Source organism: Wasmannia auropunctata, unplaced genomic scaffold (assembly GCF_000956235.1).
Source record: "Wasmannia auropunctata unplaced genomic scaffold, wasmannia.A_1.0 LD335365.1, whole genome shotgun sequence".
Classification (NCBI taxonomy): domain Eukaryota; kingdom Metazoa; phylum Arthropoda; class Insecta; order Hymenoptera; family Formicidae; genus Wasmannia; species Wasmannia auropunctata.
The window spans coordinates 74859-102648 of record NW_012027525.1 but is presented as its reverse complement, the minus strand read 5'-3'; the positions used below and the strand labels follow the sequence as shown (position 1 = coordinate 102648).

At 36.4% G+C, this 27790-nt stretch overlaps 2 protein-coding genes and 1 long non-coding RNA gene across 6 annotated transcripts; 2 read left to right on the top strand and 1 right to left on the bottom strand.

Moving 5' to 3' along the window:
- The first annotated feature begins 1354 nt into the window (after positions 1–1354).
- Positions 1355–4435, top strand: LOC105457119 (eukaryotic translation initiation factor 4E type 3-like). Its single transcript, XM_011701591.1, has 6 exons — positions 1355–1577; positions 2616–2736; positions 3454–3561; positions 3695–3817; positions 3890–3989; positions 4061–4435. The coding sequence occupies exons 1-6, from the start codon at positions 1429–1431 to the stop codon at positions 4093–4095; spliced, it is 636 nt and encodes a 211-aa protein (XP_011699893.1). The 5' UTR covers positions 1355–1428; the 3' UTR covers positions 4096–4435.
- Positions 4436–7487: 3052 nt separating this feature from the next.
- On the bottom strand, positions 7488–14546 carry LOC105457118. Of its 4 annotated transcripts, none has more exons than XR_975346.1 (6): positions 14407–14546; positions 12396–12547; positions 12201–12312; positions 11831–12117; positions 10844–10906; positions 7488–8379 (listed from the first exon to the last, which is right to left on the bottom strand). It is a non-coding gene; the product is annotated as an uncharacterized LOC105457118 (long non-coding RNA). The 4 variants fall into 4 exon arrangements; XR_975347.1 differs by lacking the exon at positions 7488–8379 and adding an exon at positions 9155–9498; XR_975345.1 differs by lacking the exon at positions 7488–8379 and having other exon boundaries at positions 10376–10906.
- Positions 14547–17075: 2529 nt separating this feature from the next.
- On the top strand, positions 17076–27478 carry LOC105457117 (rhythmically expressed gene 5 protein). The gene is made up of 4 exons (XM_011701590.1): positions 17076–17506; positions 21671–21842; positions 22019–22111; positions 24846–27478. The coding sequence occupies exons 1-4, from the start codon at positions 17087–17089 to the stop codon at positions 25259–25261; spliced, it is 1101 nt and encodes a 366-aa protein (XP_011699892.1). The 5' UTR covers positions 17076–17086; the 3' UTR covers positions 25262–27478.
- Positions 27479–27790: the final 312 nt, after the last annotated feature.

The window sequence follows — 27790 nt, the reverse complement described above, 5'->3', positions numbered from 1 at the left end:
CATTAACGAATGTTATTACTGATATTAGACGTCGGCGTATGGTCTCTGCTAAAAGCGAAAATACAATGCATAAAGAATGAAAACTTCTTTATGTAAGAAAGACGCGTCGCGTGTCTTCGCATATGCATCGTGATGACAAACATACGACTCGGGAAGCGTATCGTATCTTTTCTTTTAATTTGCATTGTCCAACGTAGCGTTTATCAACGTATGCAGATACGTAAAGCTCGAAAGACTTATTGTTAGTTGAAGTTAACTAAAAATATATATAGCGACCGAAGAAATATAACGAACCGCTAACCCACAATATTTAAGCGATTCACACAAATTTTTTCTTTGTTGTCAATAAATACAAGAGCTCGCAATTTAAATCGATATGTATATAAGGAGAGAAAAGAATGAAAATAAAAATCACATCCTTTATAATTATTTATTAGAACAATTTAACATTATTAAATGTATTATTTTACAATAATTTGAATAAAATTCCATAGATGAATTTATTTATATTTAAATCGCCATTATGTCGAATATTGCAATGCAATATCAAGATAATTTATATTAATTAAGCCTTCACATTTTTTTCAGTAAAAGGTATTCAGAAGAGCATTGACATTATCGACTGTTTTTAGTCATTTAATCTAATATGAATATTCGATAATAATGTGATAATTAATTTTTGAATTTACAGTTGTTTCGTAGTTTGTAAGTATATATATGTATATTTGACGATAAATTATATTATACATTATATTTCTGTGAAATTTTATTTTTCTATAGAAAACAAGTCGATAATGTCAATGCTCTTCAATTATCCTAATAATCACGTGGAAATTAATTCATAATTAATCCTTTTTAATATTGCATAGTTCTAGCGCGTTTGATAGATGTATTAGACACTCCAATAGACCTTCATAAATTACAAACAAATGTTAAATGGCTCTCTTTTTTTAATATAAAGATGCAACATATATTGATTTTTCTACAAATCATACTTATTTTTTATATAATTGACGATATTAAAAGTAATGGTACATAAATTCTTTAGTAATTTAGAAATCTTCTACACGCAGAGATAGCGTTTATTAGTGACAACTTCAAGAAAAGCTTTTGTTCAGCTTCACGTGTATAAGTGAAGCAAGAATGTGAATCGATATGAATTCGATATAGAGACTGAAAGTGAATTGATTTGAATGTTCGCGAGACGTTCGGAACAGTTCGGAATTTCAAATTCAGCGGAAGTCGAAGCGCGGCGGTCGAACGTTTCGGGGAACATCCCGCGTTCTGCCGCGTCCCGCCACTATATCTGCCTTTTTTTCTCGGTCGGCGAACGTCATCGGTCGTCGCCGCAGTCATCGACGGCGGCGGCAGCGGCGATCATCACATGATTTTTGACGTTGTAGCGCTGCTGCACCGTTCGTTTCGAACATGGCCGCGGTGGGATGCGAAGCGAAGGAGGGCACCTCGGCGGACCTGTTGAAAACGCCGGTGTTGTCGAGCGAGGCCGTCAGCGCAATCCAGCGGGATGAGGACTCTGGTATACCGTTGCAGACGCCGTGGACCTTTTGGCTCGACAAGTGAGAGGAAACGCGGTGATCTCCCCCTTTTTTTCCCCGTTCCGCCGTTGTATCCCGATGCAACGGTGCAATCCGATCTTATCGTCGTCGCTCTTGTCAAACAATGATATCACGAACGTTCCGCGAGAAGTGCCGTCGAAAGATCGATTCAACGTTGGTGAGATCGTCGCACCTGACGTTTTTCTCCGTTTACATAACGCCGTAACGCAGTTACAGGCAAAATTAATTTAAATTCTACGTCTTCATTAAATTCACGTTACTCTTCTGTTCTCGCAACCGCCATTGCGTCACCGAAGAGAAGTTTAATCGCATACATTCATATTTATGTACGTAATTTTTGCTAATAAATAACGATATAAAGTATTTGTCATTACCATTGTGCGAACTAAGAGGATAAAATTAATGCATTGAATTATGCAGTATTGCAGTTGTACAGAGTGTTCCAGAAGTAAAATTAATTATAGATAACGTTGGATAGAATAAATTATTTGTGTAAATTTTTTGCAGTGATCGTACTGTTTAAAAAAAATTTTATTTTTTTAAACCAGATATGTATGTTTAATTGTTGGTTGTACAGATAAATAATTACATAGTCGGCACAGTACATTTATACCGCGTGAAATGGAATAATCTTCGTTTCCTATTAATTTTTTGTTTGTGAAACTTAAAGAAATTATTGTATCTTTTAAATATGAAAGTACTGATGGATTATGATAATTAAAATAATTATGATATAATTATTTGATAATTGATACGTTATTCATATTTTCTGTCCCGTCCATTTTCTATCACTGTGTCGGACTTTATTTTTGACACATACGTCTATAATATCTATATAATTGAAATATAAAAAATACTAGTATTTAATTTATAATTTATTTAATTTGCTCTTTTTGTTTTGATTGACAATAAGATTCCATATTATCTTTTACTAAATTTAGAGAGATTTGTATCTGAAAGAGATTTCGCAAAAACCAGATTGATTCCTATCACAAATGTAAACACGCCGCTAATTCAGAACAATTGTTGAATTGACAGAGCTATTCCTGGCACAACCACGGAGGAATACAAAAACAACTTGCAGAAGATATATACCGTAAATACTGTGCAAACTTTTTGGGCAGTCTTCAATAACATACCAAATGCCGGGAAAATGCAGGTATCATAAAGAATCTATATGCAAAAAAATAATTTGCTAATACATATTATATTTTATGTCATAATTAATTTCGTCAATTATTATAGTAAACAGAAAAACTAAGAACACTAATTTTATTTGCTGAAAATAATTTTTTTTTAATTTGCAAATTAAACAGCATTTTTTTAACAGCAAATTAGTATGTTTCTACGAAAAAATATTATTGGATTTTTCCATTTTTCTTAACTATTTTTAATAATAAATTGATTGAATAAATTGATTGTGGTACAAAATTTTATTACTCTTCAAGAGTAAATTTCAACATTTTATTCATTATTATATGATTTATTATAAAATAGTTAATAACATAGACAAATCCAACAAAATTTCTTTTCAGTAATAAAACTTTTATATGTATGTCATATATAGTAGTATGACATGATATATAAAATAATATATACATATATATATATATATATATGAGAGTAATAAAACTTTATGTGTGCCACAATAAATTTAAGTATGATCAATTTAAAAATACTTTTTGTTATTTGTAATGTAAGAAAGATTATTATAGACCTGCTACATGTATAATTGTGAAATTAATTATATTATTTGAAGTTTAATATTTAATTATACTATTTGGCATTATTATACGCTGTTTCATTATTTGCCATTTACAACTTGTTATTCATATTTCGCCGGAAGTTATTTGTTTATATTTATTTTTGTTGCCAGGTTAGATACAGTTATCATTTAATGAGAGACAACAGATACCCTTTATGGGAAGACAAGTTGAATCAAAAGGGTGGTACCTGGAGATTGAAGTGCCATAAATCTGATACCGTAAATATTCTAAATACATTTATACGAGCATCAAGTTTTGTCCAAACAATCAACTTCTTATTTTCCTATAGAAGACTCCATAAAATTTGATATCTTTGTTTGATATCCGCCTAACAAATGTTTGGTTTTTCAGGAACGTGTCTGGCAAGAAGTGGTGCTCGCAGCTATCGGAGAACAGTTTGCCTCGGACATAGCGCAGGACGATGAAATTTGCGGGGTGACTGTATCTATTCGTGAAAAGGAGGACCTCATTCAAGTACATATATTGAATCAAGTAGAGCAGCAGTTACATAATCGAATGAAATTGAAAATGTATTGATCTTTTTAGATTTGGAATATAAACGCTGATTTAATATCAAAAGCTACGGTCTTATCCAAAGTTCACTCTCTAGTGCCTAACGTAAACTTCCTGGGAGAGTTTTATAAGTGTAAGTATTTATATTCTTTCTCGTTAGAGAATTGTTTTACAGTACTAAGCAAAATATTTATTTTTTTTTAGCTCATAAGTCACATCACGCGTACGGAAGACGTTAAACATACAGCTACATTGTGATGAAGATTTTATTAACTCGTTAAAAATATCTATATTATAAGATTATGACAATAACGAACATATTTTTATGTGATCTATAAATAACTAATGTTTGTATTATCATTGCGAACAAAGTCCTTTCTGTAAAACTAAGAGCACAAATGTTGAAGGGAGAAAGAGAGAGTTATTATATATATAGATATATATGTGTTTTAAAAGTTTGTTACTTGTGAATTTTGTTCAATGCGTTGTTTACATACTGGATTCGATATCTTTGCGAATCGAATTGCTGTTGTAACAGTTTTACAACTGCGAAATATATTTTTATATTTACTGTGTATACGCATCTGTGTTTATATTTTTCAAGACAATATATTTTTATTTAAGAGCACGTAACATTTCCAGACACCTTGACAGACACGATCGAGTCTTCGTGTCGCTATAATCGTATACATAACGGTCACAAAAAACGCGCGGGATTTATTATTGATTGTGTTGGTTGGAATGTGCAGGAAATTTGCAGACAGTGTCTTCCTTAATTTGTGCGTGTTCTTATATGCGCAGTAAACTACGCATCTTGCGATTTGCGTAGGAAGGAGGAGGATGTCTGGCGCCTGCCGCCTGTTGTGTTATTGATTACGGCTCATTACATCCGCCTTCCCGAAATTTATTAACGGCACACATCAAAAGTAGCATTTAAGATTCTCGAGAAAACAGCGCGAAATCACGCGACAAGATGATTACGTGTGTCCGTTAACATGCATAGGAATTAGGTATTGACCCTGAATTTCATGAAGACTCGAAGAAAGTGTTTGTGCGTGCGGAAGAGTATCGATTGATTATCCTTCTGTTATCTTATCTTGACTTCATTCTGCTCGTACATTCTTTTTTCTTGAATAATTCTTCAGTTCGAGAAATAACGACAAGTGTGAATTAAATAAATCTTCTCTTGAATAACACATCTACTTATCAGAATATTTTAATGTAAAGAGTGTGAAACCGGAATATATGTGAGAATTGACTTGAAATTGAGATTAGGCGGAGGAATGTGGTTCTGTCTCGTATAACAGCGAGAAGAAGTCTTTATTTTTCGGCAGAGAAAATAAAGAATTTTTTGGCTAGAATCAAATGAACTGGATTTGAATGACAGTTGCCCGAAGTTTCTTTGGCGCTCTATCGAATTCCTCGGAGCGTCTTGAAAAGCAAATTTGAATATTTAATTAGTTCCCTCCAGAAAGCCAGTAACATTACCCGACTACTTGGCGCCAAGTTAACATTTTACGGCTCCCCGACATTATTCACGTTGACGTCAACGGAAGAATGCCTCGGAGATAAAACATAAGTTTATTTAGGCAGCTAATGCCTATTAGACTAGTTTTAAATCAGACTTAAATTATGTCCCCAAATTTGCATTTTTCGACGTTTATTTCGCGTACCGACAGTGTCACGAAAAAAACATCATTGAGATTCGATCGTTCACACCGTTTACGAGTCACTTTTACATTAATTAAATACAGCGTACACGTGACATTATTTTTCTTAAGAAAAGGTACCTTAAAAAATTTATTGATCGAAGTTAATATTTAATTATAATTAATTAAAATTGCATTTTTGACATTTCAAAATTAAACCGACATTTATATAGCGGCAACTGCGGTATCTGCAGAGTGTAAGAAAAAAAATCTTGAATTATCTATCAACACGTGAAATCTTATACATTTTCGTTATTTAGGCGATAGTAGTTTTACGAGGTAGAAAGTTTAACCGGAGGTAAAAGTTCCTTCTCCTAGTTAGAGAATATTGACTTAGCATTTCAAACTTGTCCAGATTACAAATTTGGACGGTCTTACACACACAGAACCGGAACTATTCCCTGATGAAAAAAAAAAAAAAGAAAAACAGATATTCATCGATTACAGTTAGCTTGCGAAGCGAGTTCTCTCTTTCGATTTGGCGATACACGAATAAATCACGGCGCATCGCGGCCTTGCACACGGCCTTGCCGTGCGAGAGGCACGTGTACACGACTGCGCGGACGTAATGGTGAACATTAACGATATCGCGAATGGCTGTCTTGCGAGAAAGAGATGACACCGATTCGGAGTCTCATTACTCCGGTGCGTAAAAGTTTCCCTCGCACCTGAGTCATCGTCGATAATTATCGTCAAATAGCATAGCTGTTCCCATAAGAGTCGCGGCACTCATCATCCATCACTAAATCACTTCCTCCTGTTATACCTTCTGCTATAGTTACGCCTCGAGAATTTTTCTCACGAATTCAGACATTATATATAATCATAATTGAATTACATAATCTAATTCTAATCTACTTTTCTGGTAATCATATGCACTGCAGTTTTAAAAGTATATTGTGGTATACATACATATTAAATATAATGTGACTGAATTGTGAATAAATCGGTATTCTTTTCTTAACTGCATGCAGCCGGAGCTTTTTCTCTCGATAGAATTTGTAACATAAAGGATTAATGTCTACGTCATTTTCGTTAGAATAAAATCTGACACGTGCAAATGTCTTATTGTTAATTTCGCGGGAAGAATCCAAAAGTTATCTCTCAAAATAAAAAATATAAATACTTCTGTTTATTTGTGGACGATCTACGCGTTTCTCTGTCTGTGGTGAGGAGAGAGGATTAGAAATTTTAAATCTCTAGGCAGATTAATTCCACGATCGCCGCCTCGGCACCAGATCAATCTAGCACGCGCCGCTCATTATAATTCAACTAACTGTCTGAGTAGGACCGCCGGTCCAGGATCTTCTCGAGCAGAATGTCCGAAGATACGGGATTTCCTGATTGCGGAATGGCGCCGTGCTGCGGACGGCATACCGCGTGGGCCACGTATACGTACATGTATATGTATATATATGTACATACGCACACACGACGCCGGTAGACCTACTGTTACATGGCTTTGTGTTCAAAAATTTAATCGGAATTTTTTCAATTTGCATCTACGCATATCGTTTAGGAAGTCAAAGGCCTTGCAGGAAACTAAGGAATCTTCACTGAACGATAAAAAAAGGGTTTTCCCTGATTCAATGTTATTTATTACATTTTCTTTTTATCTACATTCCATTATACAGGTATGAGGCATAAAATCGGCGCTAAAAATTTCTATAGCATGACATAAGATCGCTTGACGATGGATGTATCATCGATACGCATACATACATCAATTTATATATATCAAGAAGCTGCATGTGTAGAAGCATATCTTAAAAATATTGCTGCATTGAGAGAAAAAAAGTGTAAAATCAAATGAACATTTCTTGATTCAACTATACATGGCGGTCGCGGGAAGTCAAACAATTATTTTAATTGTTAATTAATAAAAATATGTTAATGTTATTGATGTATGTTTAATTTAAAAACATAATTGAACTTATTGAACTAAAGAAAAACTGTCAACAAAATGTATTTAGTTATTTTAACAACTTATTTTCTCAGTGTGCGATTTCCCTATATGCTTCCTCGTCTTCTCTCATCCACCTTCGCGGAATTTTCAACAAAGAAAATCCTGTAATCGCCTCATTGTTCCACCACTTTTTTTACACGATATTTTTCTAGAATTCCTGCAATTTTCACAAGCTACCGCGCGTGGCGACAATGCGATGATTAAAAAATGAATCCGACAGCGAAATCGCGCATTATCGCCATAAAAAAAGGATACCGGATCAAGGAATTTGACTTTTTGTTAATCGCCGATAAATCGTTCAGCCCCGTTTTGTAGAAGAGCATTTAATATTGATAACTCGATGCGCTTTGTGATTTATTTGACGATAGGCACGGCCTTCGGAGGCCGAGCGATTGTATTTTTGCGAACAAAATAAATACGTTCGCCACGGGACGCGCGGATTCTTACTTCATATTTGCCCTGCGTGGCACGCTCACATATACACACTCTCGACTCTTTCCAATAAATTATCAATTCACACGTACCCATCTCGCGGGATTTCCTATCGAGCTCTGCCAGCCATTAATCAGTCGTAACATTGTTCTCATCGCCGGTTTCTGCATTCCTTCACGACGACGTCTTGTAAAATTTATAATTTTGTATAATACGACATCCTCGTATTATTTAATATTTGCGAATTATGGTCGTAATCATTGGCCATCGTTGCTACCGATCATTCGAAACTCACATAATCTTTTGTCTCTTTGTTCTTTTTTTTTATTTTCATGCAGTATTATACACGTCGAAGGTCAACCGGTAATGCCCGATAACTTCCGGCTCGTTTTCGCAAAATCATAACGTAATGTTTTCTGCAAAGCCGTAAACGTATTTCAATCATCATCATTATCATTATCTTCGTTACTGTCATCATCGTCGTCGTTGTCATTATGGTACGACGACCCAGAAAAAGAAAGGGAGAGAGAGAGAAAGAGAGAGAGAGAATTACGCGAATTTGTAATCCTGGACGAAATTCTTGCATTTCGAGAAAGATGAGAAATCATGATCTAAACTAGAATCTGTTTTTTTTTTTTTTTTTTCATTTCTACGATTTGTGTTGACGATTTTGCTCGGATCCACATGTATTGACCACATTGTCATCGATCGATCGTTGGACTGAGAGAAGCCCCCTGCGTATCCGGTAACTATTACGTCAACCGGAACGCACGTGCCGCTTGCGTATCATCGATGCACAATGTGAAATTTGTTTAAAAAAAGAAAAAAAAAAGAAAAATATTTTGGTTATACATTCAAATATTTTTTCATAGATTTATGTTATATTATTATTATATTTTGTTAAAATGGATTCATCTGAAATTTAAATTTAAATTTAATAAATAAACATAAAGCTATTTTGAATATAAATGAGCTTTAGAAAAAATATATACACTATTTTATAAACTTATACTATTTATATATTATTTTATAATATTAAAATTTTTTTAGATAAGTCAAACCTATCTAAGCTGTTTAAGTAAACTATCTAATTAATAGTTAATATATAATATGTATAAATATTACATTAATTGATATTTATATATAATATCGATATTTATATATAATATTGATATTTATATATGTATAATCAAATAAAAAATGTTTTCATTCTTCTAAATTGTACACTGTGCGACGCAATAGAAAAGGAAATTGAAAAACAGGAAATGATTTTCAGTCCCCTTTTCGATCCGCTTCCGCTTTCTCGTCCTTCTGCATTCCGTTGCGATCAATGGGCACGGGAATCATTGTTGCGCGAAACGATCAACGCTGCGGATCGCGCGATATTATCCCAAATGTGTGAACGGGCACTCGGTTACCACGATTAAATTTGAATGATGTAATTGTCGTGGTCAGTTTGATGTCGAAACTGCGAGTATGATTGTGGTCGGATCAGCTTAGGTTTCTAATGCTCCGCAATCGGGAAGGAAGTAATTCTGCGCGAAAAAATAAATGAAGATCAAAAACATAGAGAATAAAACCTCCTGGTTATTACCTCTCGAATTTTAGTTCTCGAAAAAAAACTAATTTTGTGAAAATTAACAAATTCCCACATTTAATCACAAGAGCAAAAATACTATAAAATAAATTTCTTTTATATGTTGTAGCGTCGCAAAATAAATAATGCGCGAATCGTTACGCTCATTTCAATTCCAAATTTTACCAGGAAGTAAACAACGTTTGATACTTTATGTAATGTCTACTTCAAGGTAGATTTGGTTTCCACTAACATTCAGTTAGTAGTCAATGCTGTCGAAGAAGTTGTAACTTATGTACGAATTTATTCCATGACTATCAAAATATCTTGTTGAGAAAGATAGTGATTATAAACGCCGATTCATTTCCGGTAAAAATAGTCTTCACGCATAAATCGATATTGACTTAATTTAGCAGGATTTATCAAGCACGTACAATATAGCATTAAATATTATATACTGCAAATTTCGTATTCTATATATTTCCATATACTGATTATTAAATTGAATTTATTTATACAAAATGCTGCTGTTTATAAAATATTGCAAAAGTACACGAATTACTGTATTACTCGGCACAAATAATGGATTATTTAATTCTTTATCAAAGATGATAGCGTAAATCAAATTAGAATAGATTTTGATTCCTCTTCCATTTTTCTTTTTATTATCTTTTCTTATTATCTTCATATATGTATATTTTTTTTATTAATTTCTTGGCATTTTCTCTCTCTCTCTCTCTCTCTCTCTCTATCTATCTATCTATCTATTTATCTTTCAGATGTCATTCTTCCACAATACATAACGTACGTGCGATTATATGTACTGATGCATTACGTTCAAGATGACGAAACAGATTTATTAGTTACGGAATCGTACAACTTCTGGTTACCACGAATTGTGCCCGTGTTACAGAAAGCAGAAGCTATTCTTATCAACTCTACGTGTGAAATATTTTTACGTGAGAAACCGCGGATCTTCCTATCAATTCTGTTGTTATGTAATTAATGCCATATAAGCTGGCGGAGATCCTTTCTCTCGATGTGGGACAATACCATTAAAAGAATTCGAGACGAAATTCGTGAATTCATCTTCGACATCTATTCGGCCAAGTTGAAAATCGATTTTTATGTCTTACTTTAGTTCTGTGTTAAGCCATTAAATCTTCTTGATTGATTAGAATCATTTGCGTCATAATAAATATTATAATTACCGTCAATCATTATAATTACACCCAAGTTTTTTCGCGCAGCCGTAAAAAGCTATTGCAAGAAACGCTGACATTTAACACATGCAAAGTCTGTACCTGCAGTATTTTCTCGTGATGACAGAGATTCGGAGACGTAATCTCAATTAAGATCATGAGGAGCTGAGGAATGAAAAAGAAACAAATGTTATCTCGACGTGTCGCGCACAAGATTAATTTATTTCAAGCAAATTTCAATAAGAGACGGTATTCCTCAATAAAGAGAATTAACATAATATGAATTGCAAAAAGTTCTTGCTGTTTTCATGTGAAGTAAAAGGATCTACCATGTATTTTGCGTAAGTTTTTTTGCAAGGGTACGATTTTTACATTTAAGATAAAAAGATCAATTCCAGCAAAGTGTTAATTTTATTAGGATGCGGTCGATATGACATTAATTTCCGAAAATCGTAATAAATAATTCATTGATTGACGTCATTAATATTAAGATAATTAATTAATCAATTTTTTTTTAATAAAAGCTTTATTAAATTTAAATTTGTCAAAAAACGCAGCATTGGGAATGCTATACACAAGCCTATTGAAGCGCATACAAGCCTATTTCTGAGAAATTAATTAGGAAATATTTATAATTTGTCATCTCGTTTTTGCTTTCAAGGTTTTTAGTTTAGGTACTAAAAACTTTTTATTCTTAATTAATTATTCGAGAAATACGACATTTTCGTTGTGGAAAAATTTATGCGGAGTCGACTAAAGAATTTACAGCAGAAAGAAAATCCTATGATTTCGAGGCATTAAAGTTATAAATTCATAATTTTAATATAATCGTTGCGCTTTTTAAGAAAAAAATGGTTCCCGATCGATTTGCCATCACAACAAATATGGATGTGGACTGCGTTTCGCACCAAGCCGTGCGTTTAGACATTGTGTCATTCTGCTTTCCAATTCAATTAACCGTACGCGAGCCCGACCTCGATGTGGCTGCGTACGAGCGTATAGTCATCCTTTCAGTCGTTCGACATCATCGGCATGGAAGGATATCCGTCATGGTGACCGAAGAGCGCGTCGAATTTATGCGCGCCTTACCCGATTAAAAGTGCGAAGAACAACATCGCAGGAGGTCAAGGGACACCGGTGACGGCGCGCGTTAATTGGCCGATTAACCAAGCTTTACGGCCGAGCGATGACAGCATCCTGCGCGATTTCGAATCCGTCATTGCCTTCGACCAACGATTTGTTCGCATTCATTTATTTCTATGTTTTTTTTTCTAATTTTTAAGGTTCTCGAGATGCTTAGAACGAAAAAGAACTCTCAACATGTAACATTGTATACTTCGTGCGTTCGTTTAAGTTGCGCGGAGATGGGATTTATCCTAGAAACATATATAATTAGAGGTACGGCCAATTCAATTCAATTCAAATTTCACGGTGCATGCGATGGTAACGGAATATATACCTTCGTCGGTTTCCAGACGATTTGAATCCCGCGATGATTCCATCGCGATGATACTCTCCCTTACCAATTAAAGAACAGCGTTACATGCCGGAGCAAAAATTAATTCCGCCTCCTGTTACACAATAAATTTATTAGTCACGCATGCGTGAAATGGAGGATATGTAAAGCAGAAGTCATAAGTGCGACATAACTCACTATTGTTCTGCAGGGTGAGACTTGACCACCTTGAATGTTTCTGTTAGATGCAAATGTTTGTTGTTTTGCTACTTTGATATCGCGGACCTATTCTGCAGCATGTTCTTCGTAAGTTCCTTTCCTATGTAGTATAATTCTATTCTTTCCGTTATCTGTATTATTATAATATTTTACATTTTACTATTTTATTATATTCTATTTATGTCTTAATAGCTATTAACTTGTCTTTTGATAGTCATTAAAAACGGACTTAAAATACGTGTTAAAGCGAATTTAATTACAATTTAAAATGAAAATAATATTTAATTGCATGTATTGAATTTTTGAAGACATTAAAGGCTGCGATTATAATGTAAATTTTAATTAAAGTATAATAATTATCTATCTTTCTCTTTTATTGTCTTTAATGGTTTCATATCCAATCGTTGTTTGTCTACGTATCTTTTGACAGATGTTAATCCAGTCGAAAACATCTCATTTAGTTAACAATTCTGTCAATAGAATGATATCCTTTAAATAAAGATTATTTATTTATTGCTTAGTGATTTCTTCTACAAACTCGCTATTTTATGAAATATGAAGAGATATCATAACTGCATATATTTTTATTTATTTATTTTTCGATTTTTAATAAAGACGAATCTTATCAATATTTACTAATTATTTATAAGCAATAGTAATTTGAATTAGACCGCGTAAATAAATATCGCAAATAAATTTAAGAACGCCTTTTATGGTCGAGACTGGATTTTGGTGCCTAATAAGATTTCCCTATGAATTTTAAATCCATTATTCATCCATTTTAATTTATTATTCAGTCATTTAGACTGCGCGCCGAATTAATGTCTGACTTGCAACGAAATCATTAACTGAAGATTGGAATAGTAAGATCACAATTGATCTTCAATTTTTAACAATCCGATGCAAATATGAAATAAGCATCATAAAACATTGCAAAGAAATTATTGCAAAAAATATTAAATTATTTATCATTATTAAGAACCAAAATGCCTATATAATTAAGACAGCAATTAAATAAAAATTTCCATCGTTTCTCTAGCAAAATCATGCAAAGTGATCGTCGCGAGTTCGGTTCCCACTAATATTCGCGTCTGCAAGCGCAAAGCTTGCTGTTGAACGGGCATGTCGATGAGATTTTACTAATCTGAAAGATTACTGGGAACGGCATCTATTGCGGTAAAAGCAGATTCGCACCGCATAACTACACGTACAATGATGAGAGGTGTGTTTATCCACGCGGCACATGCACGCGCAACTATGAGGCGGCACGCAGAATACACACGTGAGCACGCTCGAGCGGTGGCGGCGGCGGCGGTGGCAGCGTTTGCATTCTCACGTTGGTCATCGCCACGGAAAAGCATCGTAATGCCATTGTTCGATTTCCTATACGCGTGAATTTTCCCGAGCTGCTCGCACATTCCGTGAAGCGGTACAGAAATTACAAAGCGCAGCGCGAGATTCGCCCAATACAGACAAAGAAGACGATATTCTGTCCGGATTATGAACGGATCACACATTTGCCGTAACCCGATAGAAGATAAAATTAATTTTTTTTTCATCTTGAAGAGAGATTACGTACTCAATTCTCAGAAATAAATTTCTTTAATGAGATAGCAACGCGGTCTGAAATTAATAAGAGGAAAGTCTTGCGGTTTACCAAACGCTTCCTATCTTCAAGAAAAATTGCAGCGTTGAAGTAAATCGAAATTGCTTTTATATCTGCGCGATTAAAATTGCTTTTCGCACAATGCGAAACGTTCTGACTCTCTTTCGGCGATTGATCGTCCGATACACTTCGAACTTAAGTTATCTGGACGGAGTCTACGTGTGCCTGCCGGTCGTTCGCGCGAAAAGAGACGAATGTGAAAGTGAAATTGGGAAATGATGTACAAATTTTGTTCTCGTATGCCATGGGCGCGCAGTGAATAAATAAACGCGACAGGCGTTATGTGTACCGCGCGCTGTCCCGCCGTTACGAATTACGCTTTACCTGTCCGCGAGCCTTCCTGGCAGTCCGACGCCGATACGATCGCGTACGGACAGCACAATCGGTGTCGCTTTTAATTGTCACTCCACTCACGCATTTATTTGATCGTGCCCGATGTGACGCTCGTTCGCGATCGGTCACCGCACTGCATACTAGTGTCATTCACTTACCCTTATCTGCACTGCTCGCAATATCGCGAGTATATATAAAAAAAAAAGAAGAAATTTTATGTTTTCGCAGTAAAACCGCGTCATCACTTTCTACGAGAATAATTTCTTTATTTGTATGTACGATACGAAAGCGACCATACGTCGCCAGCATAATCATTAATTCGATGATGTAACGAAGTCTTGTTATTAAATTTTTTTCTAGATAAACACTTGTAAAAATGCAAATCCGCTATTAAAGCAAATTTTGCTCGGTAATTAAAAGAAAAATAGTCTGTTCTTAGTAAAATGCAATTTATTATTCAAACATGCAAGCGTGCTTTGAATAAAAATTAACCTGTTAAGGAAATTGATTGGAAGAAGCTAAAGAGCTCTTGTTTTCAAATTAATTCAATTTTGAATTTAGTTTTTAACTGAACTGAATTTTAAATTAGCAGAAATTTTATTTTAAGTTTTATTTACTGCCAGAATCTTGCAATAAACGATGGTTGTTTGCAAGGCTTTCGTCGAAGAAAAATTAACTTCTCGTCAGTTCAAGTTCGTGGAATGTGGACATTCCGTACATGAGCTATCCAGTACGTCGTTAGAGAATTGAACGGGATCTACTTGTTTACTGCTGTCGTAAATTTTTCTTGTTTACGTTTAGATTTTATAGACTCGCAAAATGTGTTAGAGATCGTCTGCTGATGATAGAATGTCAATAGCTTGACTCTGCTTAGAGTGATTTATGTTAATTTCGTCATTGACAATTTCTTCTTTTAGGCATCAGCACGTTATTTTAATTCACGGACAGCGTGGTAAGCCAAGGGTTAAATAGAAACGACGAAACCTTGGCCGGTTTGTCTTTCTGTGGTAAGACGCTGCGAGAGTCGTTAACAATGTACGTGCGATACGTTTTATTAGGTTTACCGAAAATTCCCGCATGTGATGACGTAAAGATGATTCGACGGTTGTAAAATTGTCGTAAAAACAGCTTTTGGAATTTCACCAGCGCACGCAATCATGCAGACTCGACGAAAAAAAATCGCCCTTAGGGCCTTCGGTTGCATCCCGAGGAATATGATCTAAGGATGCGCTGATTGTGAGACAGAAGAACCGGAAAAACAGGATCGAGCCCCTTTTCAGGCGCGTCCTCTCGACGCAGCCGCTTTTGCACCCTAAGGCTAACAATAAATCAAATTACAATTTACGGGATCAGTAAACTTAAGCCTAAAGTCGTCTTCGGAAGAATTGTCCGAGATATTTTCCTGATAATCGCGAATCTTCGCTTTTGATGAATTTTTGTAACATCCCACTTTTTCCAATCACGCGTGCAATCCGTCCTGCAGAATATCGTGCCGCAATAAATTAATAATTAATTAATTGTGAAACGGGAGGGGTGTTTTTTCTGCTGCGAAAAGCCGTTGCTTCGGCGCGGCGTGGCTCGCGTATAGGAATGTCGACGCGGCGCCGAATAAAATTACGAGGTGCTTTTTTGCACTTTCTGCATACCTGTGTCGCGCCGGCGCGAGTTTCGTGGAGCGCGTAAATACTGACATAAAAGTTAATACATAAAGATGATGTACACTTAATAAGCATAATTATGACATTAATAAATCCTTACCTTGGAGCCTCATCCATTTCACTCCACGTCGTCACGGGAACCGTAAACTTTCTTCGACTTCGCGCGTGTACTAACGCGCGCAGGAATTTCGGCGCGGCGTCGAATAAAATTAAGGAGCGCTTTTTTTTGCGTTCTTCCACATCCTTGATCGTGTCAGGGATTTCCTAGAGACCGCGTAAATATTCCTACGTAAAATATATACGCGGCGTTTCGTGCTATTAAAGGCGATTAAGCTTTCGTGCAAAACTTATTTAAATGTTAATGCAACATATTTATCTAAATTAACGTTAATTCAAAAGCATTCTCTCCACATATTATATTTTTTTTCACTCTGCTAAAGGACTTTGAACTCTCCGATTGAAATACCAGTCAGGCTATCATTCGAAATCTTCGCCTCGACGAACGCTTGTAAACTTTTAAGTAGAGCCGCGCACGCTGTATCAGTTCTCTTAGGACTATCTATCCTTCGATATTTTTCCAAATCTTCGTGCGTGTAAAACACATCGCCGAGCAGTAAAAGATTAATCGTCTATTCTGTCGGAACTTTTTTTACGGGTATAACGCCAGAAAAAAGGTACACGTCTACGAATCGTCAGACACGCGCGAAGCAGCGTATCTAATACGGCAAATTTACGGCGCCAATAAATCTCAATCTTATCCCAATCCAATTCCTCGCAGTCGGCCTACGTCGCGAAAGAGAACCGCAAGCTTTCTTCGATTTGGCGCGCGCAGGAATTTCGGCGCGGCGCGTCGAATGAAATTAAGGAATGCCTTCCTCGGGAGTTCTTTTTTTTCTTCGCGCTCCCCGCATACTTGCGTCGCGTCAGCGTGATTTCCTAGAGCGCGTAAATACGTTCCGGATCCCGTGGACTCTGCTCCTCCCGTACTGACGTGTGTACGAAACCCGGATAGAATGGACAAAGTGGGGGCACTCGGTGGCGCGTGGTCGCCACTGGACGCGCGAGGCAACATAAAACGAAGCGGCAAACGAGATCGGGACTCAGTGTACACGAGACGATCGATCGCAGCACGATCCTGTGAAGCGATAGCGAGAATCGAGCTTGTTATTGATTGTTTGACAATCAATCGTGAAACGGCGGGCAATTGCACCTGTGAACACCGCACACGTGTGAATCGCACCTGCCGGCGTGAAGCTAGTGCCGGCGACGTTGAGAACGGACGGAAAGCGGAAAAGGAGAGCAAGAGCATAATGATGATCAGCGGGACTTCCATCGCGAAGGTCACTACCTGCATTCTGCTTGGATGCTGCGTGACGATGCGAGTCACCGGCTCGGCGATACCGATGTGGGAATTTCTCTCGAGAAATGAGAAAGTGAGTACGGATCATCCCTCCGCTGATTCTGCTAATTTTGCCGATAATATTAGTCCGGTGCAGGAGATTTACCGGTTTTCCATTAAATTCTGCTTTAAGTGAAGCTACTGAACTTTTTAAAGCACTACCTTAAGTGAGGCAATCTAATCTTTTCGAAACGTTGCTTTAAGTGAAGTTATACCTGAGTGTTTTAAATAAGAATTCGAAAACTTCCTTCTTAGGCAAGATAATCTTATTGGAATGAATTGATAATGCTGGCTATTTTTAACTGTTAAACATTGCTCCGAAACTGTATAATTTAGTTTCTAATGTTGTATGATATATATGAAAAAGTATTTGCACCAATTTAACTATATAATTCGTGTAATTAGTGAAAGAATATACTCGTATATGATAATATGATAAACGAACACACTAGCTGTTTCAAATTTATTGATCATTTACAGTGATAAATGTTGTAAATGCAGAAATGCAAGAAGTACAGATGTATAAAAATATGTGAAAGAAATATAAGAAAAGAAGCATTTTACATTGTAACTTGTATAATGTAAAAGTACACGTTGTAATGTAAAAGTAAAAAAGTACTTTTATGCGTTTTATTTTGCACGAAAGAGAAAGATATTATCGCCGTTTCCGTCAGAATACATTGCACTCTCATTTGTTCTAGTATATTGAATAATATATACTCTGTAGAAACGCGCCTCCCTTCTTTGCAAATTATTTAAAGAAAAATAAAATGTACAAATACTTATTTCACTCGCTATAACTTCGTTTCCGCGCACCCAACTCTTTTTTTTTTATCTTCGCTGAAATTATGACGGCTAAATCCCTTTCATTAATTTCGCATGAAACCGCGAATGAGAGATGTTGCAAACATCTCTTCGTGATATCAGCTATTCAGTGGACTTTCACCGAACAATCGAATGTATCCGATGCAAGTGCGTTGCATCCGAATCACGTGCTGGGAGCACCGCGATTGCATTTGCATTGTATTTGCGCAAATTCTCTTCAGTGACGAGTCAATAAGCTAGAACATCTTTATTTATTAAGTTTAACATGAGTTGGATGGACATTTTAGAATTTCAGATACTCGCTCTGAAAACACTCTTAACGATTTGATTAGGAGAAAGATAATTGACTTCGTTGCTTTGTACTTATTGCTTACTTAGCTCTTACTAGGAATTATCAAGATTGTTTACTCACAATTATAGCTCTTATACTTATAGGAATAATCAAGATTGATTTAGTACATTCTCTTTCTCTCTCTCTCTCTCTCTCTCTCTCTCTCTCTCTCTCTCTCTCTCTCTCTCTCTAATATATTACAGTATCAGAATGATTTATTTACTTTTTTCTGGATCTATTTTGTTATTTTTTGTATTTTATATTACAAATTCCTTACTTTCCGCAATTAATGGCGAATAATTAATATTTTATTTAAATACATTTCGATTATTTTAAGCATTCTTTAAAAATAGATGTCGTAATATCATTTAGTCTGTTAAGTTGATGCGATATAAATTGTAAAATGAAATTGATGATTTACAATTTTTAAAGGAAGATTCGAGAGAAATTTTATTCCTTAATTTTTGAAGATGGCATTTTAAAAACTGAGTTATTTTAATTGATAAAAATTATTTCAAAAAAAGTAACGTAATTCATTTTCAACTTTATTTAACAAATGCTTAACCGAGGGATCATTGTAGCTTGTTTATTACTGCTTAAATATCTATCTTTCGACAGTGCGAGTCAACTCATGCGAATGACACGTTCAGTACTGTGGAATTGTGGAAATCAGGTGCTTCGCTTTAATCTTGAACTGCTCGATGTTTATCAATCAATAGCCGGATGCTTGCGATTTTACATACCAATCGTATTCTTTATTTCAAAGCCCTCGAGTTTCCCATGAAATGTCTTTAGTATCCGTGCAACGTTATGCGTCGACGGACGGTTGTAAAAATCTAAAGATTACCGCGATTACGACGATCGGCTACCGGGAAGATAATTACACCAACTGTTAATCGTCACTGTGACACAATAATTGCGCGGATTCTCGCAAGGCAACGAATGCATAGGAGGTCATAGATAAAATCAGCTACCGATCCGTATCAGAAAATAGTTTCCTCTTACTTTTAATGTTTATTGGACTATCGAATTGGAGAATATATATGAACAATCTTTTGATTCAGTTGGTATAAGGAAACGCGTAAGTTCTCAACTTCCTTAAATTTATTTTTATTCAGCGATGTTTATCGAAAGTTGCATGCTTTAAAGTTAAAAATAGAATGCAGTGTGTGTAGAACCTTAATTGGCGAACGCCGACTACTAAGGCTGAATTACCGTCAGTCATTGAAAGTGCTTCGTACTCTTGGCCAAGGCTATACACACGGTATTTCGCGGTTGTATGTACCGGATTAAATGTGTGCATGTAATACTCCTGAAGCAAGTAAAAGCGATCGCACGAGTAAGTGCCGAGTTGAAGTTCAAGAGCAGTGCAGCGTATCTAGTTTCAGATCAGTTTCTCGATTGAGTTCGGGTTAATGTACGGATTCAAAATTCGATTTCAGCTGATTGGATAAATAAAACATCACACCAAAAAGTAATTTAAATATCTTTAAACAATTGTACTGTCTATTTAGATCGGCACAATTGTTAAAATATTAAAATAACTCAAATGATTTAAAACAGATATGTAAATTCTTAGTAATTTAAAAAAAAATGTTTGCAATTAAAATATGTATTTTTTTCTCGTGTGTTTTAATTATTTCTTCAAATTTTAAATAATTGTGCATAAATCAGGAACACTTACTCAAAGCTAAAATTATTTTTTTCTTTTTCTCTCTAATTATTCAGACTTTAAATAAATATTTAAATTTTAAACAATTTTTAAAATTGTATGTAATTTAAATACATACGTTTTTTTCTATAATTAGTTTAAATATTTGACGGACAGACGCAAGAGAAGATACAAATATTGCTGCTTACAAATGTAAGAGCGTATTTCTAGCGTAACTACATATGTAGTCATTGTCTTTCCGCGCTAATTCGCCTATAGCCGAGAATCCCGCTCATCTCCGCTTTCTCCCAGTTTCCGGAATTGTGGCGGAAACAGGACAATAATCCGTCACTGACATACCTAAAAGTACATTAGTATCAGCGACAGTAATTGCATTGAAAATAAGTACATGAGATAAAGGACTGTGATCTAGATTCTTGGTCTTCTCTCTGTGACTTTCAGTTTACTTTCTTAAATATTTAATAATCACATAGAGGAAGTAAATATAGCTTAACGATAAATATATTTAAAAGTTAAGAGATGTTTAAAAGATTGAAAAGAACTTTTAGAACATGTGACATCTTTGTACTTGTAATTTTATAAAAATTCCGAATCTTTTTAAAATTCATTTTAGACGCTTTTAGATTTCTTTTGATGATAAATATATGTCAAAAGTGACGTCGAAGATGGATTGAGTCGTAAAGTCTACGGGGAAATATGGGTCCGCCAAGAATAGTGTCGAAATGCGCGCGCGACGCGAGAATAATAGACCGACGGAATCGTAAAAGGACGTAAACGTCGTTACAGAAGATGTCATTAGAAATTCTAAGATCGGATGCGCGCGTCATCGGAGCGAGCGTCCGCAGAAGGAGTCCGCCTTCTGTGTGGACATTCGTTCTCGTTATCGTCACCAACGGCGCAAGAACGGCAAGACCGTTTCTCGCGACCGTACCGGGGCGAGAAGACGACCACATATAATCGCGCAACCCGATACGTGATGTACGGGGACGTCGCATCGCGCATACATTATTCGTCGGTTTTTTTTTTTAACTGTCGGTTCCGTCGTCGAGCGTTACACATTGCCGAGTTTCACCGGACGCGGTTGGAATGCGTCGCTACTGCGCGCGCGTGTGCGCGCGCGATACGGTTCACCCTTCGCATTTCTGACCCGAACGAGATACTCCGACATTAAGATAGAGCGTAAAGTGTCGCATTTCTCAAAGATAATCTATCAAGGAAACTCCTTCGAGTTCTACGTGCTTTCGCTCCCTCGCTTCATTCCGCTCACGACGCGAATCGACGCGTCGCGCATTCGATGTTCGCAAGCGCATGGGATCAATGGCCATTCGCAGACTCTAAAATAGATCCCCCCCGCGCCTTTCTCGTTTCAGATGAGTCACCTGTATGGACTATTCAGCAAACAAGTGGCACGGTTTTGCGCCGATTCCTCGAGGCCGGACTGCAACAAGAACCTGCTCGTAACCGGCATACGGAGCCTCGCCAGCATGGACGACAACGTCCTCGACAGGCTGGACCCGTATCAACGCGGCGCGAAGGAAATGAGTAAGGAAGCGTTTTCTGTAATGCCGAGAAGTGGTTTCGTATGTTTACTCGGCTGTATATCGCGGAAGAGATTTCGTGTTTACTCGGCCGAGTGAACATACAAATAAACCGTGGATACCGGCCTTGACACTTTACGCGGCCTCGTACTCAAGCTACTTGTAATGTCCTGTTTCCAGTTTGGCACGCCATGGTGGGAAGCAACAGATTCGCGTCGAGAATCAGCCACGAAACCGACGACTCTTACTTCACGACCGGAACCGATTTATTAGGTAAGTGTATCAGAAATGATCGTTCTCTTGTTATCGATAACAATAATCAATCGAAAAGTTCAGACATGACGATATAAAATATTGTCGACTATCACAGCGGTAACGTTAATCAATCGAGAATGGTTTAGACATGACGATATAAAACATTATCGACCACCATAATTTTTAGAAATATCGTGAAGATCGAAATAGGAATTTATATTACAGCTTATGTGACATAGAAATCGCAAAAGAATATACTCATAGAAAAAGAAGAAGAGTAATGAAGCCTGAGTAGTGTAGTAAACTGAGACATTAAAAATAAAAATTTTGCTTGATGAAATTTTTTACAATTTTATTGAAAATAACAGAGTGAGAAAATAATTAATTTTGTACCTCTATATTTATTACTTTCTCTAGCTATATTACTATATTTATTACTTTATCTATATTTGATTTAATCAAAACCGGCTTGCTTCAACCAAATAGAAAACAATCTTTATGATCTAAAAGAGAGATGTAAAATTATATTTCTCAAATTTTTAATCTCAACAGGATTTATTACTTAAATAAGTTTTAATAAAAATTCAGCACTTGGTGTATTATTTTTTTTTTACTATAGCCGTTTATCTTATACGAAATTTTTTAATTGCGTAGCTTCAGCTGCGTGCCATTGTAATATGAAAATCATGCAGTGAAGGGAAACGCACGTTGACCTATTCGTAAAGAAAAATGGCATTTTGCGGATTCGCTTCTTCCTCGTTTCGGGGATCTCTCCGCGATCGCGGCCTCGCGGTGGACGGAAACACATTGTACACTCGAGAAAGTTTCAGCCGCGGTTTCGATCTCGTGCTCGCGCTCGTACTCCTAGAAAGTCTTTTTTTCTCCCTTAACGATATTGCGCCCGATGGACGATAAATCCTTGCTGGTTGTCTTGGACCACGCGCGCTTTCTCCCTTCTTTTTGAAAAAAAAAGGAGAAGATCACACGGTCCATCGCGCCGACCCGAACCGATTCTCCGTTTTTGAGATTCCATTATTGGAGTCGTATTACGCTCGTCGTTCGTTAAATTTAAACTTTTTTCTCAAAGAAATAATTGAAAAACGGACAATTTTTAATTTAAATTTGTTTAAATTTTCTTGAAACTCATTGATTTAAATAATAGTTAAAAGATTACAATTTTATACATTGTTGTATAACAGCAATATTTTGATATTAAGTATTGTATATGAATATGTATTTAATTCATGTGTGGGAAGATAGAGACTTTTGAGAAATATCTCTAAGGAATTCTATTAAGTCTTCATTCGGCAATCTATTAACACAGTCTGACAGTTCTTGCATACGTAACGAACATTTGATAGATAGTGGACAGACCGCGAAAGGAGGTCACTTTTCTCAATGTCCAAGATGAGGTCCCCGGCGCGGGGGCGCACCGCGGCTTTCACATTTTCTCTATGTTGGCCCATATATACATACGTATATATACATACGCTAACGATGCATCGACACGCGATGAAAGCCGCGAACGTTGTACGCCCGTGATTTCAGGCATGATTACCGATCAATTATCGCTAGAAATCTAGCGAAAAAGAAAAGGGACTCTGTATGCTGCGTGTGCCCAATGTCCATCGGTCCCGTACGACGGGAGGGAACGGCAAGAAAAACGCGATGTTCTTTCCGTTATACATCGTCAGTTTTTTCATGAAATCAATAGCAATTATCCTTGTACACATTTCACGGTAGAGAAATTTATAACTGTAAGTACAACTTCTTTCGCTCCGGCGAAATAGATATACGCACGCAAAGTATGTACACACACGGCGCTCACCCATCGCGAGGGCAAATTCCCGCACGTCTACGTCTCGCGGAGTCCTTGTAGCCTACAAATTGACGGCATTCAACTAGTTGTCGGAAGCGAGGTGAGCACGAACTGACGTGCAGGTATTGGATTCTAAATTATCATAATGCGGAGGTCGTGCAGACCTCCTAGAAATAACCACGTGCGCAGGAACGATAAAATAGCGGCCGTTGATCCGAAATGATCTTCCCGCCCGCAAAGAATTGCGACCGTATCTTGTTCTCCTTTCATGGATCTCTTGCGGAACGCGCGGTACTGCTCTTTTTTTTCTGCCGTACCGAAATAATTAAGTGCGCCCACGATTCTGAGCCGATGACGAAGATAAAATGAGGGAAGATCGATGATTGCTTGTTACAGCATAATTTATACTTGTTATAACAAGAGACAATTATAATGTTATAATCGTATGCGTTAAAAATTATAATACTCTAACAATATATTTAATTAAATCAATTAGACATTACATACATAATTGATTTAATTAATTTAACATTATATACGAGAGAAGTTTTATTTAACGAAACATTCGGAATCTAACATGTAAACTCTTATAAAAATCTGTCGAAATTATCGCGATTGATCCCAGGCATGTATACAATTCCGATTCTTACACTCTAACGCACCAATTTCACTTGTGCGTGAAGTCATCGTGACTAAGAATTTCGTGGTACACACACGGTGCGTTATAGGAACGGCTTTAACAAGTGAATCTTAATGAAGTATACAGACAAGGATTTCGCTTTGGGGGCGCATGTATAGTACTTCCTGGTATCCGTTGCGCCTGTATAATGAATCTCTGTTACTTAATCCACGGCAATTATAAGCCAACCAATCATTTTCGAGTTAAGTCACGCTGGTGCATTTGTTTAACCCAATCTCTCTTTCGTCTTGCAGCGAGCAGCGGTAGCGAGACGAACGGCCTCGGTGAGGAGACCGTGGCGAGCGGGGATTACCAGTCGTCGGAGTCGACCGGGCCGTATCTCGCGGGACCGATGGTGATACGGGTCTACCCGGACGGCCGACCGGTTCCCGAGGACCAGAAGCGCCCGTTGCCGAAGGACGAGGACGCGGACGAGTTCAGATATTCCCGCCTGCCGTCCATCGAGGAGATCGAGGCTAAGAGCGGCAGCGTGTTCTACGGGAAAGGCACGAACGAGCCGTCGATCGTCAAGAGGAGGATGTCCTTCGCCGCTTCCAACGACAAGAGCTATCGGCGACCGGAGACGTTGCGTCTTCGCGGCCGTCCGCTGCCCTACGAGAGGCCGGTGTTCCGGGGCGCGTTGAACGAACGCAGAGTACATTACTATTGAGGAGATATGTGTCTCGTGTCTCTCCTACCTGACACCAGATACTTCCCGCGGAGCGGCTCGCACCGCCTCGTGATAACGAGACTTTTCGAAAAATAAATCGCCGTCCTGCGGAGAGAGACAGATGAGAACGGCGGACGTGCCGGCTGCGGTCTCAGACGACGCGTGGAAGACACGCGGGGAAAGTTGAAGATATACAAGCGGTACCAGTCGCGGTCGCGTCGTGGACGACGACGTAATAATAATCAGCTGTAATTACTAATTCATTGCGCATTCTAATTTATCGTCGTTGCGGTAAGTACGAAAGGGGAATTGTCGTACGCTGTTTTTTTTTTTTTTTTCGGAATCTCCGCGCTGTAGTCGAGTATTGTCGTTGGGACGAGAGAGCGCGTGAACCGAGGAAATACGTCTGAGTTCACGATTTTAAATCGCGTAAATCGGAAGAGTTTACGATTCGTAAATTCTCCCGAATCGCACGAATTGGAAGCTTGACGATTGGTCGGTAATTAGATTCCTAGAATACGAAGCGCCAAGGGGAATGTACATATTCGTACGCTGTTTCAACAATACACGCATAATCCGACCATGAACATCATTCGAGTTCCATTTATTTAATTTCATTCATTTACTGTAGTATTTATTTAATACTCAATGTGATTGTCATGCAGAAAATTTCGACAGAATCATCGATAAAAGTATTAATTATCCCAGATTGCGAATACGAGCGATCAAAAAATCTTCTCAAAACTGTTACAAAAAATTACAAGCGTATTATTTAAATCTATTCTGCTATTCTTCAACAAAACAGCGATTTGTTCTATAGTTCTTCTATATATATATTTTGTTTCCATAAATTTAATGTATTATTCCTCTTTGATATATGCGTCATCACGTCGCATAAAGGAACCAATGTACCTCGCTGAAATACCGTGTTTTGCATATGGAATATATTATATCTCAATATCGTCAATAATCGTTGAATATTACATAAATCATTTAACGTATAATAATTAGTTTGCTAAAAATTGTTGCTTTTGGAAATTTCTATATAAACACGTAGTTTGTACAATTACGATAATTATTATACTCGATGAATCACATCTGTTGAATATGCACGCAAATTGCTTGCGTAAGCAAATAATAGCATGTTTAAAAAGTCTACATTACGCATTAACGTGACGATTACGATTGATTATTACATCTATACGTATATTCATTTTACGTTTTGTAAATACTCGAGACATTTGCCACTATTAACTTTAAGTGCATTTCAATAAGATAGAACTAAAGTGTGATAAAATGTAGAACGCGTAATATATATTCGAAAGGCGAGATTAACGAGATTGCAATGTGATAAATAAAAATTAATGCGATGCGTATAATATATGATATGTATAACAATATGTATATCCACACGTACACACACCATACATACAAAAACACTGCAAAAAAGATTGCAAGAAATTTAATATGATGGGAAAACTCTTCCTCATAATGTTCGAGGATGAGTTTTAATGTTACAATGACTATTTTTTAATATGTCGCTGCTAAAAATTCTATAGTTTATAAAAATTCAAAATTATTACTTCTTTGCACGTCATTTTATTAATGCATTAATACAGACTAAAAAAACATGCAGCATATTTTCATGACAAATGTGTGTATGTCATTATACGATTGCAAATGTATGAATAAGTGAAAATATATGTATACGAATACACTGCGGAAATAGACTTAACGTTCGTAAATATTTTATTTTAGGCCTGCGGTGATAATATTCATGTAATAAATATTATATAATTAAATAGTGATATTGAATATGCATTAGAATAAGATGACTAGAGGAGATGCTTAGATCAGAGGTGTTGTAATTCATTGCATTATCTTTGAAAGTTGTATAAAAACTGATAGATATACGCATATACGCATATACTGATTTATTGAATCAATATTAATATTATAATATTAACAGATGTATACGATTAATATGTTTTAATTTATTATATCAATTCGTTCAACATGTTTTTAAACTCATATATGACACACACAAAATATAATATCTACAATATAAAAGATGTATAATAAAGTACATTATAAAAAATTATGCATATATTTTTATGTCTATATATTATACGTACAGATTCGAGAAACGTACGTGGAAAAAGAAATCTAGCTGTAAAGTAACATAATTTTTATAAAATTCATACTTGAAATTATAAATCCTCTTGTTTAAATTCGTTTTCACTTTGTCTTACATTTCTTTGCATTTTCCGTGTAATTTAATTTGAAATAAGCATATATTTAAACAATTCCGAGACAATTCAGCCGAAGGAGAACGAGAACGTGCAGAAAGTAAGACAATTAAAACAAAGTGATCACGTGTATCTCACCTTAAATTTTCCCACGCTTTTTATACGTATTCTCTCTCTCTCTCTCATTCAAGCTTAAGGCTGTTTCGCATTCCAGATGCATAAAGTCTAGAAACTCTAGAGAGGCATTCGACGCGACGGAATCGTGATAAATTTCATAGAA

Bases quoted from the DNA above. Each gene is read 5' to 3' on its own strand.
- LOC105457119 (XM_011701591.1), top strand. From the start codon at position 1,429: ATGGCCGCGGTGGGATGCGAAGCGAAGGAGGGCACCTCGGCGGACCTG. The intron at 1,578-2,615 runs GTGAGAGGAAAC...TTGAATTGACAG, and splicing joins TGGACCTTTTGGCTCGACAA to AGCTATTCCTGGCACAACCA. The intron at 3,562-3,694 runs GTAAATATTCTA...TTGGTTTTTCAG, and splicing joins AGTGCCATAAATCTGATACC to GAACGTGTCTGGCAAGAAGT.
- LOC105457117 (XM_011701590.1), top strand. From the start codon at position 17,087: ATGGACAAAGTGGGGGCACTCGGTGGCGCGTGGTCGCCACTGGACGCG. The intron at 17,507-21,670 runs GTGAGTACGGAT...TTCTCGTTTCAG, and splicing joins TTCTCTCGAGAAATGAGAAA to ATGAGTCACCTGTATGGACT. The intron at 22,112-24,845 runs GTAAGTGTATCA...TTCGTCTTGCAG, and splicing joins GACCGGAACCGATTTATTAG to CGAGCAGCGGTAGCGAGACG.